The following is a 12,935-nucleotide window of genomic DNA, read 5'->3' as shown; positions in this document are numbered from 1 at the left end:
CATATACCTTTTTTTTGTTTCCTTTGGAAATTTTCTTTTCATTATGATTTATTGTGTTTCAGTTTAGAACCTGCCTGATCATTCACCTCTTTGTCTATAAGATAAACTCACATATGCCCAATCCTGCTGGTTTCCTACTCCTTGGCGATTTTCAGGTCTTCAGATTATATTATCGAAGTAGCATTAACCTGCATTAATTTCTCTTTGCTAAGCCACTCTCTTCTTATGTAAGATAGATCTTCAAACTATCAGAAAGTTTGTGATAAAATAATTGGTAGAATTGGTAAATATGAATTATTTTTCTCAGAAGATTTGATTTATTGATACTACATGGTCCTTCTTTACATGATTCAGAGTGCAGGTTTAAAATGGGATCTCTCACATCCCCTACAAGAACCAGATCATGGTGTAGGCTATTCTGAGGTTTGTCAGTCTCAGTTTATGCTAATGCTACTACTTCACTTTCTGTGACTATTCCCACCGAGATACTTGATTCTTTACTCACATGGTTGGGAGACTCTGTTTTGGGACATGGGATGGTGATGCTCAAGTCCCTGAATCAAAAGATATGTTATTATTCTAATAGAACATCTTTGTTTAAGGATTGGAACAATTAGGAATGTGGATGGACATTGAATTTAAACCTAAGATTCACACATACTTTGTATAACTTTCTTAGTCACACTGTCAGTTAGTGACTGTTTTGAAGACATGTTCTTTGATTTTTTTTTTCTTGCCTTTAATTTTAAAAGTTTTTGATGGCTTAGAATTTGTTCTGACAAGGAAAAAAAGATGGAAATCTCATTATGATCTTGTCGTGGTTTTACCCCAGCCGGCAGCTGAGTACCACGCAGCCGCTCGTTCACTCCCCCCCGTCGGGATGGGGAAGAGAATCGGAAGAGTTAAAGTGAGAAAACTCGTGGGTTGAGATAAAGACAGTTTAATAGGTAAAGCAAAAGCCGCGTGCACAAGCAAAGCAAAGCAAGGAATTCATTCACCACTTCCCATGGGCAGGCAGGTGTTCAGCCATCCCCAGGAAAGCAGGGCTCTATCACGCGTAACGGTTACTTGGGAAGACAAACGCCATTGCTCCGAACGCCGCCGCCCCCCCCCCTCCTCTTCCTCCAAGCTCCTTATAAACTGAGCATGACGTCATATAGTATGGAATACCCCTTTGGTCAGTTTGGGTCACCTGTCCTGTCTGTGTCTCCTCCCAACTCCTTGTCCACCCCCAGCCATCCCGCTGGCAGGGCAGTGCAAGAAGCAGAAAAGGCCTTGGCCTCGTGTAAACACTGCTCAACAATAAGTCCATAGAACAAAAACATCTCTATATTATCAATGCTGTCTCCACCACAAATCCAAAACGTATCCCCACACTAGCTACTATGAAGAAAAATCAATCCTCTCAGCTGAAACCAGGACAGATCTGTATGATCAAAATGAACATCCCTCCCCTTCCTGCTTCTTCTTCCTCCAGCTTTATATGCTGAGCATGATGTCACATGGTATGGAATATCCCTTTGGTCAGCTGGGGTCAGCTGTCCTAGCTGTGTCCCCTCCCAACTCCTTGTGCACCCCCAGCCTACTCACTGGTGGGGTGGGGTGAGAAGCAGAAAAGGCCTTGGCTCTGTGTAAGCACTGCTCAGCAATAACTAAAACATCTCAGTATTATCAACACTGTTTCCAGCACAAATCCAAAACACAGCCCCATACTAGCTACTATGACAAAAATTAACTCTATCCCAGCTAAAACCAGCACAGTAACAATAGCTTTTTTGAAACTAAACTGGTACGAGTAGTTGCAAAATCCTTTGTAAGAATAAAATTTTAAAAATTATGGTCAAGTCCAGCCATTACTCTGACCTGAGCTGCAAAAATACTATGCATGGTAATTGTAGATAGTGTGAAATCCATATCTTCATAGTAGTGGTAATTTCTCTACACCATTTATCATAGAAATGAGAACATGGCTATGGGAGTACTCAGCCAAACAGCATCAAAAATTACATTGTTCCAGTGTTGGGGGGGTTTTCAGTGCTTTTTAATATTGAATCAAAGTAAGAATTTTGGTCTTCATCTTCAAAGGAGTTTCTGTGATTGGTTGAAGATTTCCAGGAGATCAAATGATTTTACATAACTATAATGTCAAAGGAACTGCCAATATCAAAAAAAGAAATGTCTTTGCAGTAGAAAGAGATTTCTCAATAAATGACCCACTTCTATAGAAACTTCTTTTAGAGATGTTCAGGACGGCCGGACCTTTGAACACCCTAACAATAAATTTTAAAACCTCTTCATCAGACCAGTCTTCCCTCAATAACTTTGCCAAAATCACATATTTATCAAACTAAACTCCATAACAAAATTCCCTGCAGAATGCAGGAAGGGCGGAAAGAAGAACATATGAGATGAATTTTTCTAATATTTGTGTGATAGGGATAAATAAATAAGAGCTTTGAAACCATTTAGTCAGAAGTATAGTGAGATAAAGTGTAATCTAAAGACCTGTACTTATAATAAAGTGAGGCCTTAAGTATCAGTGTTAACAGCAGAGAACAGTAGGAAGGAGTCTGTGGGAAATCCTCAGTATAATCATTAGTAGGATTTTGTTCCTTTTGTGCCTTTTCTGATATTTTTCTTCATATTCTTTTTTCTTGCAAGACAGAAGAAGTGACACTGGAATGCACATTGACACCCAAACTTCTCTTTTACTAGAAAAAGCCAGCTTTTTCCAAAATCTCTCTGAGCAGCGAGAATTTGAGTTTGAAAAGAAATGGTACAAAATATCAAATGTTATATGATAACACTGTGCCTTAAAAGCAACAAACCTGAAAATCTTATGGAAGATTCAAAGGAATGATCACAAAAGTTTGGCAGGAGAAGGGAGAGGAGTGTTACACTTTCATAACAAAGAAAAGACCTTAAGCTTTTGACAAGAGGTTGAAGGAGAAAAAAAGTTTTTGCAGTTCCAAATAGAAAGTCTAAAAAAAATTAATCTATTTCACTGAGGCCTTGTTATAATAATTTGTGGAAGTTAAAGTTAGAAAAAAAGTCATACTACACTGAGCTTTACATTTGAGGTTGTTTTGGTTCAGGTTATCCACAATTTTGGAGGCTTTGCTGTGAGTCCTATTCTGTATGGAGCACAGATTACTTCAAAGAATGTTGCAACTTCTCTGGTTACTGTCTGTCCAAGGAGAATCACAGCTTTTTTCTATAGCTTTTTAAAATGCAATCTTTTATAACCTTATTTTTCACATTAGAATTTGTATATACGTGTATTGCACATTATAAGGAAGAGTCCTCAGCTTAGAGTTAGAACAGAAATATGACTTTAAAGCAACAATTTTTTTATGACTGCAATGCCTGTTCTCAATGAAAAGAATAATTAGTTATTAAAAACGCGAAACATAATCTTAGCTAGTATACAGTTAATAGACTATTAACAAAAAAACCCCAACACTTGAGAGGAAAGCATTGCTTTTCAAGCATGAGAGTAACCCCTGTTGTACTACTCTTTAACTGCAAGATTTCTTATCAAATAAATAATTTTAGAATACTGTAATTACCCAAGCAAATTATTTCCATTACATCTTCTGTGATACAGATCTTCATTGTAACATCATACTTTAACCACTTTTTAAAATTTAGTACACTTTTTAAAATTTTGTGCAAGAGAAAATGTATTAGAAAATGATACTTTTCTCCACTTTAGGTATGTGGTCACTCATCTGGTTTCCAAAAGCATTGTATTTCCTAGGTCCAGCACCACTTTATGAACCTTGTATTTGGTGAAAGCCTATCTCAGTATCATGTATTTAATTCAGGTCTTTAGTATGATAGTATAACAGACAGACAATTTTCAGATTGTAGCTTCTGTTAGACATCTGCTCCAGCTTAAGATTTTAGCCTTTTAATAAGCTGCATGAAAGTTATTACTGAGTTAAGTTTTATTATTGCTAAAATTGAAGTTTTCACTTCAGCAGGCCACACTGGCTATTATTAGAATCATAGGATCATAGTGTATCCTGAGTCAGAAGGGACCCATAAGGATCATCGAGTCCAACTCCTGGCTCCACACAGGACCAGCCGAATCAGAGCATATGACTGAGAGCGTTATCCAGACGCTTCTTGAACTCAGTCAAGCTCGGTGCTGTGACCACTTCCCTGGGGAGCCTGTTCCAGTGCCCGACCACCCTCTCAGTGAAGAACCTTTTCCTAATATCCAACCTAAACCTCCCCCGTCGCAGCTTCATGCCGTTCCCTCGGGTTCTGTCACTGGTCACCAGAGGGAGGAGATCAGCGCCTGCCCCTTCACTCCCCCTCGTGAGGAAGCTGTAGGCCGCGATGAGATCTCCCTTCAGTCTCCTCTTCTCTAGGCTGAACAAACCAAGGGGCTTCAGCCTCTCCTCATACGTCTTCCCCTCTAGACCCTTCACCATCTTTGTATTATTTATACTGGCAAACTATTATTATTTGTACTGAGAAAATAAAATGATCAACAGATACTGAAAATTTTGTTTGGAAGAAATCCAGAATAGATATCATTGGCATTAATTTATGCAGGACTTTAGTGAAGGAAAGAAGAGAATGTTTAGTTCAGAGGCTGCAAGTACTTATTAATTAAAAGAAAGCACTTAGAAAATGTTACATATAAAGCATTGTCTAGTTACTTATAGAAGCACGTATGGTTCTTATTTATTTTTTCCAAACAATAGTTTATCTAAGAAATCTTGAATCATGTTAAATAAGTTTTTCTACCATATTATTTCAATATACTTTGTTGGCCTCTGCAGAAGCTGTGTAATCGTGCATTCCATTCTTTGAAAGCTGTGCTCAGACTTCCAAGCAGGAAGTCATGCTTATTTCAGTGATTGTTCTTCTCCTCTTCTTGACTTTGTAATGATTGTGTACTTGGCTGCTGCTATCATATTTCCGTTAATCTAATGCCAGGCAACTGCAGTTTCATAAATGATGACATTTACAGGTATTTTTCTCTAACATTTCAAAGACTGTGACTCCAAATCAGAGGAAGTTCATGCTGCAGCATGGTCCAGCTCTTGCTTTTAAATCATGTTTCCTATTCTCACACAGAACATTACAATAATTAGTTTCCTGTTATTTAAAAATTTGGTCACAGTAAAAATGGTTGTAATTTATTACTGACATTTCAAGTCTGTTATGTATGTTTGAATATTTTATATTTCCATGGCAGATCAGTGGCTTACAACTGGAAGGCTGCAGTTTTGATGGAAATCGACTTTCAGAAAATCTGCATGATTCTCCCAGTGTGTCATCTGTTCTCCCTTGTTACATGGCCTGGATTCCACAGGTACTAAATTATTAAAAGCCCAAAACTTTCAAGACCCATAATTCACTTTTTTCTGTGTAGTAGCTTTTCAGTATGATGTTGTCGACTTGTTATCCTCCTCATTTCAAAATAAAAATCCCTGTCTTTGATAGGAAAAGCAGTTACTTCTTTTATATAAAACTCATATAAAGAACATCATTTTGTCAATACTGTTTAGCCTCTATTGTTTAGATTAAGACAAAGGCTTTATTTCAGTCATACCTTTATTTCCTTGTCTTTTAAAGAACATTAACCTATTTTCAAAAGTGTATTTAGTAAATGTATACATGAGTTTGGGAGTTCATTCCTAGAATATATTTTCTTTGCATTTTAAACATTAAATTAAAATGCAACAGCAATAAAAATATAGAGAGCATGATGTGATCTGTAAGCAAAGAAAGCCTTTCCCCTATTTACACTAACTTAAAAAAATGCCAATGCTTGCAGCACTAGGTAAGATGAAAGTGAAGCAATCCAAATGGTAAAAATTGTTACTGCTTCTGCTCTCCAATTATAATAGCAATCTCTGATAAATAAAGCAAAAAGTTATATAGAACTTATTCAAGGAAGTGTAGGAATTATAAATTCATGTACTTACAGTCTCATATCTACCAAGCTTATTGTAGAATTAATCTCATCTAAATTTAGCTGTCTAAAAGTTAATTGCCCGGTATGACTTAGATGCCTTAGCTCCTTCTTTGGCCTCAGTAAAAGATAGGCATCGCAGGAAGTCCATCCCATCATAAGGTAACTGCGATAAATCTCTGTCTACATGTGCCTCTAGAGACAGCCTAGACCACTAACTCTGGGACAGACAGATGAGAAGAATCCCACATACAGATCTAACAGAAAATATATTAAGACTTTTACATAAAAAATCAGGTCTGAGTGTAGAAAGTGAAAAATAGGGGTGAATGCAGGTTTTTTCCACTTCTTTATCATGATAAGTAAAATTAGCTATATACAAAAATTGAAAAATAATGTAATCTTTTATCCTGTCCTGTAGACATTAACTCATCAAGCAAATGAATTTATTAACTGGAGAACTCTGCAGAGTTCTCTGTAGAGAAGGGGCTAGGTTTGGTTAGAAGAATGTTAGAGAAGAAAGTTCACTGGACCCATGGAGTTGAAATTTCACTTAGAATTGAGTTTATTAATTATCATTACTTATGACAATGATGAGATTTGTGATGTATTGTGATAGATATTGTGCAAGGAGCTCCATTACTAAAACTCTGCTGTATCCCAACTTTTTTTTTCCTCATTGTTATTTCTAGCACTGGAAGTATAGCATTATATTATAGTACAGCATTAGAAGTATGATAGTCAAGATTTAGACTTTGGTTACTAGCCACCATCTGCCCTACTGCTCTCAGCTTCGATGGGAAAGAAAACACTGAAAATTAAGAAAAAAAAAACACCAACAAAAAAAACAAACAAAAAAATCCCACAAAATCTATTACAAAGTTGATCAGTGAAAGATTTTTCAGTTCTTTAGTAGTTCACAAGGTTTGTTTCATTCAGAGAAATAAACAGATTTCTAATTTAATTGAAAGATGTTGTATGGGATAAATACAGAAGTGCCAGGCGTCTTAATATAGCCTCAGTGGTGGGTGGGGGAGGATGGCAATATACCTGGTTTTACATGGTAACACCAAATGTTTATCTTATGCACACTGAAAATGAGGATTATAAGTAATCCTCTCTTCATTCTGAAAAACATTCATCTTGTGTTAGAAATAAAACAGATTCTTAAGTGTTTTTCTGGATAGCAGTCTATATTCTTTAAACGTCAAAGATAAGATTCAGAAGTTATGTCTGACATCAGCAGAGACCTTTATCTATAAAACATAGAAGTGAGATAGTTCAATAATTAGTGAATTAAACTTCTTCCAATGTACTTCATATTTGAAATGAACAGCAACTAAAGTATTTTGTGTTGGGAAAAAAAAAAAAATTAATTATTTTAAAACGCAGGCCAAAATGTGTCAAATGCCCAGATTTTAAATATAAAGAATCTCTAAGGAGCACATTTCTGAATTGCTCTGCCAATAAGTTGGTTTGCTATGGGCTTCACTGTAAAAATTGTCCACAATCAAACACTGTGCTCAGAAACCAAGGCAGAATCGGGACATTATGCACTTCCCCTTATCTCGTTATCCTCTCCTTAGGAGAAGAGTGCATGAAGTAGAACATATTATCTTAGGATTCTTAGGTTTTTAATTTGTTTTCTTTTCCCCATAAATATCTCTTATGAAATCTAGTGAGCAAAAAATCTGTGTATTTATAATGCAGTACTTTGAGGTCATTTTCAACCAAACTAAAATAAAGTGAAGTCTCTGGGGGAAAGAAAAAAAAGAAAAGTAAAAAAGTAGCCTACAGGATTTCTCTGAGAGAACCCCCTCAAAAGGCTGCAATGCTCAAAATGGAGTATTTTAAGCTACTAACATGATGCTTGTTCTCATTAAACTGTGAAGGTCCTTTCCAGTTTTAATTCACTGATAGATCCCAAGCTGTGAAGGGTGTCGCTAAGGGGGATGGAACCGTGTGTGAGGCAGCCTAGACAAAGAGAATTTTTGGACTGTGCATAAGCCAAGGACATAAGGATTTGTGGTTCAAAAAGACTTTCACCGAATGAATGGTTTTAACCCTGAAATAATGTGATTCCTTAAAACATCAGTGGGATTGAGAAAGGCCCGAGAACAGCTATTTTGACCCAAAAAAGGTATAAAAAGAGGTCTTTGAGGCCTCTGGGAGCTTTTGGCCTCCCAGCTTTGGCAAAACTTAAAGTCCGTGATTAACATTTTACTCTCAGACTGGCCAGCATTTTGTTTACTTGAGTAGTGGAATAAATGTGGTAAATATAATCCTTCTGAGAACAGCTGAGTTCTTTTGATAAACTTCTGGTTATTAAGTTATTCTGTACAACTCCTACAGTGCACAGACCTTCTGTAAGGATTTAAACACTGATGTTCAAAGACATGGGAAGTTGATTTTCAAAAGGAACAACAAGATTCTTCAGAAATGACTTACACTTGACATACAAGGCAAAGTGTTTGAAACAATTATTGTTTGCGTGTTTCCTTTTTCCTGTTTTTAGTTATTTTTCTAATATTGGAGCTTCACTAACTCACATTTGATGTGATTTGCATTAAAAAGGTGCTCATTCTTGTTTCAAATTCCTTTCTGACAAGTGTGCTGCTTTGTTACTTGATTCTTGAAAATCTGACATCTTTTCCTTGACAGGAAAGGAGATTTTGAGTGTGATGGAAAACATATATATCAATATATAGGCAGGCAGATCACAACTGGGGCTGCAGCAGAGGAGGAGCAGCGGGGCTGTGCTGCAGGCATGGCGGGCAGGCAGCCGGGCTTGCCGAGCGTGGGCTGCCCCAGGACTCCAGCCTGCAGCACAGCCCTGGTGCTCCCGAGGGGCCTTCTGCCCTCCGGGAACTGTTCAACGCTTCCCTTGCCCCTGGTTTGCAGAAGCTTTTGACATGTAATTTTGGGGTTTTTAGCTGAAAGAAGATTTTGATATGCAGTTCATAGGATCACCCCTATTAGGTGTTCTTGTGGTTTCGGTTTAAGAAACTGGAGAGAAAAAGTAGAGGCTTAGATATGGAGTAGTCTAGTGAATTTTCTGAAGTCTCTGCTTCGTTAGTAATCCTTCTCCTTTGCAGCTTGGACCAAGTGTTGCCTGTCCAAGGCTGCAGTGTCTATCTTAGGGTCCAGCTTTAGATACCATATCATTGCGGATTATTCCTTTCTCATGTTTTGTTGTCTAAGTGATAACTAAGTGCTTGTTTTTTGACAGGATGCATTTGGTCCATATTCTCCAGAGGAATGTATATCTTTACCAGTCTACGCTAGCGTGGAGAGAGACCGTGTGGTGACAAATATTGATGTACCTTGTGGAGGAAACCAAGACCAGTGGATTCAATGCGGCGCTGCTTTATTTTTAAAAAATCAGTAATCTGAAACTGCATTAAATTAACTCTTAAAGTTAAGAATTATTTAAACATCTCAATTGTTTCTTATTAAAAGAAAACTTTAGATTCATTGCTTATACATTTTTAAAGCAATGGTTTATAAATTCCCCTGTTAATTTTTTTAAGATATATAAATTCTCTTTGAATAGAACTTCATTGTATCTTTGTGGGATATTGTAAAAGTTGACATGGCACTATTCAGCAAACTGTTAATTTGGGTTGTTTCTCTAGATTGTAATGTGCTGTATTTCTTTCTCAGACTTGCTGAAATCTCTTATGTTTTGCCCATAAATATTAAGTATAAATTCAAAGTCAGCATTTTTTCTTTGATAATTTTTTTCATTATTCTTTTTGAACTGTTATGCCTCCATTATTTAATAAAAGAAAATTATAAAACTTACCTGTTGTAATTGAAATTGAATATTTTACTTGATTATATAAATCAGGATAAATGTTTCAATCTGTTTTAATGATGTTTTACTTGTAATTGTATTTCTTTTTATTGGTAGTAAATAATAGGAGCTTCATAAACTTCGTGTGGAGTTACAAATTCCATTAGTCTACCATCACGGTTGTTATCCAGAATCTACTGAAAAAAAACATTTTATGAAACTGTACTACATTCCAGTAAGAATGTGCACATAAATGCCCAAGATAGACAAACAATTCCGTAGGCAAACGAGATTTTCACCCAGGTGTCAAGTGATTAACAGAGGGATAAAATTTTGGTCTGTGATGTGAGAAACCCTTGGAATCTTGTTCTTAGTGCAGGATACTCAGGTTTGATTTCACTGAGTCATGATGTATCATGTTGGGATGCTGCCATAGTTTCGGTGTGCAGTTAGACAAAATCCCAGAAGAAGCATGAAACCAAACTCCAGCAGGAAGCAACATTACTGAAGAATGATGAAGTCTCAATATAAGAATTGACAGTGTCTAATTTTTAACTCTAATTACAGAGTCAACTCATTAAGATATTTTTAAAAGCCAAAAGCATAAACACGCTCTCTTGGTTTGCTTAGAAAACAAAATAGATGTCTTGGCTCCGATATCTCTGATAGATTTTATATTTATTTTAAAGTAGCATTTAAATTAGGACTATATTTCACTTGTTTGATGTTTTGCATGGTGGTTTGAGGGAGGGAGAAGGAAAGCAGACAAAAGATTGGCCACATATCCAGGTTAGCTTCCTGAAGAAAGTTTTTCTCTGTTCTGCTCTGTTGTTCATCCCTTAAACTTGGTCTTTTGTCCTCTGTTTGGAAAGTTTCCCATTTTAGTTCTTCTTCTAATAAAAAGATGTCCTAAAATAATTTGATACAAGTGCACATACATTTTTAAAATTGAATCCTATCTAAAAGCAGAATAGATTTACTTGATACTTTTCAGATAATTGTCTCATCTTCCTTTATACATTTGACTCTGATTCACTGAAGAATAAAATTGTAGCAAATTTGGAAAAGAGTTCTCTGTGAATAAAATTTTGGAAGAAAATGACATTTCCAACAGAACAGAAAGCACTCATATAAATGTGTGTACAAACTCTGTGAGGATTTAGAGGGTGACTTGTCCAGAGAAAGTTTTCTGTCATAATAGGCTTTCTTGGCAAAACATCACTCAGAGAAGAAACAATTTTTACTGAGGGCAACTGTGCTTTCAGTTCCCTTAGGGACATGTAAAGATCATGTTGCAGCCCTCCCTTTTGGATCCAACATATTCGCATAAAGCAGAATGGATTTTAGCTTTTGTATTTCTCAAAATTGAGGGATCTACTGACTCCTACTAGTTCCAGCTTCTTTTTTGTGGACAGGTGGAGAAATACAGATATTCAGATAACTACCTATGTTAGGGAAAAGATGTCTGGAAAATAGACATCATATTTTAACCTACCTTGCACAGAAAGTAGAAACCAGAAATGTCATAGGTGGTTTTGATGACCAGTCTTGCTTGTTATGGAAAATAAAAAATCTGTTGCAATGGGTTGTAGAAACCCTGAAATAAAACATTAGTAGAACATCGTGGGGATTTTCTTGGTTTGGTTTGGTTTGGGATTTTTTTTGTCTCCTAATTGTAAGATTCAAATATGCCTTCCATCCTGCCAAGTGTAAATATGAATATCAGAGCCTCTGGTTTCAAGTCTCCTCTTTTTATATATTCGGACAGGAAGTCTTTACTGATTCTATTAATATACAGATATTGACTCTATCACAAAACCCACTTATAAAAGAGACTCCTCTAGATCTACCACACTATCTTTAATTCTATTTCAAGGTCAGGAACTGACTCAATTTCTTACTGATAACCTGTCTGTACCCTAACTCCTCAGAACTGGGCTGTCTCTGCTGTGGAGGGTCCTTACCTCTTGTATGTGTCATCTCTTACTGCCTCAGATTTAGAACTGCAGGATATTTCTCAGCTCACACCATCAAGAGCTTTGTTTTCAGGACAGTACTGTTAGCCAGCTTGATTAAATCTCTTGTTTGGTTAATCTCTTAGTTTAGAGTTCTTCCATATTACCAAAACTGTCTGCTTGCTTCTGCTCCTTCTGAATCCTTCCATGAGTGATATGAAAAAAAACCCTCTTAATGTTTAGCTATAACTAAAGCATTGAATTATATTTTTATTTGGGCAGAAGTCCTTTGGGAGCTCATCTAGACGGATCTACGTTACAAATGTGAAAGGTGCTCTCTAGGTGTCTTGGGTGTGTTTATTTTTTTTAGCACAGGACAAAAAACTGCTTTAAGTAAATTTCAAGCTAGTTTGGCAGCTTGAAATCTAGTGGATTTTTAATGATGTAATGTTATCATCACAAAAAACTTGAGAGCTGTTGTATTGGGTTTGCGTGGCAAGGTTTTGGTAGCGGGGGGGCTACAGGGGTGGCTTCTGCGAGAAGCTGCTAGAAGCTTCCCCCATGTCTGACAGAGCCAATGCCAGCCGGCTCCAAGACAGACCCGCCGCTGGCCAAGGCCGAGCCCATCAGCGACGGTGGTAGTGCCTCTGGGATAACAGAGTTAAGGAGGGGAAAAAACCACCAAGAGCAATTGCAGCCAGCGAGAGGAGTGAGAAGATGTGAGAGGAACAACTCTGCAGACACCCAGGTCAGTGCAGAAGGAGGGGCAGGAGGTGCTCCAGGCGCCAAGGCAGAGATTCCTCTGCAGCCCTTGGAGAAGACCATGGTGAGGCAGGCTGTCCCCCTGCAGCCCATGGAGGATGATGGTGGAGCAGATATCCACCTGCAGCCCATGGAGGACCCCACGCCGGAGCAGGGGCAGAGTGTGAGGAGTCCTCCTCCTGAGGAGAAAGGAGTGGCAGAGACAACATGTGATGAACTGACCACAATCCCCATTCCCCGTCCCCTGTGCCACTGAGAGGGAGGAGGGAGAGAAATGAGGAGTGAAGTTGGGCCTGGGAAGAAGGGAGGGGTGGGGGGAAGTGTTTTAAGATTTAGTTTTTATTTCTCATTACTCAACTCTGATTTGATTGGTAATAAATTAAATTAATTTCCCTGAGTTGAGTCTGTCCTGCCCGTGACGGTAACTGGTGACATGGACAATGGGTTCGAGTGCACCCTCAGCAAGTTTGCTGACGACTCCAAGCTG

General features: G+C 37.6%; 1 protein-coding gene across 2 annotated transcripts in view; it reads left to right on the top strand.

Annotated features, from left to right (window-relative positions):
* DYNC2H1 (dynein cytoplasmic 2 heavy chain 1) overlaps positions 1 to 9,739 on the top strand; it is a 180,606-nt gene extending 170,867 nt beyond the window's left edge. For both annotated transcript variants that reach the window (XM_075742293.1, XM_075742292.1), the window contains 2 exons: positions 5,216 to 5,332; positions 9,165 to 9,739. In XM_075742293.1, coding sequence (XP_075598408.1) covers positions 5,216 to 5,332; positions 9,165 to 9,323 — 276 coding nt within the window. In that variant the 3' untranslated portion in view covers positions 9,324 to 9,739. The remainder of the gene's footprint in view (positions 1 to 5,215; positions 5,333 to 9,164) is intronic.
* The last annotated feature ends 3,196 nt before the right edge of the window (positions 9,740 to 12,935 follow it).

Source organism: Balearica regulorum, chromosome 1, assembly GCF_011004875.1.
Source record: "Balearica regulorum gibbericeps isolate bBalReg1 chromosome 1, bBalReg1.pri, whole genome shotgun sequence".
NCBI classification, from domain to species: domain Eukaryota; kingdom Metazoa; phylum Chordata; class Aves; order Gruiformes; family Gruidae; genus Balearica; species Balearica regulorum.
Note: the sequence above shows the minus strand (reverse complement) of the source record. Positions and strands in the feature narration are given on the sequence as shown.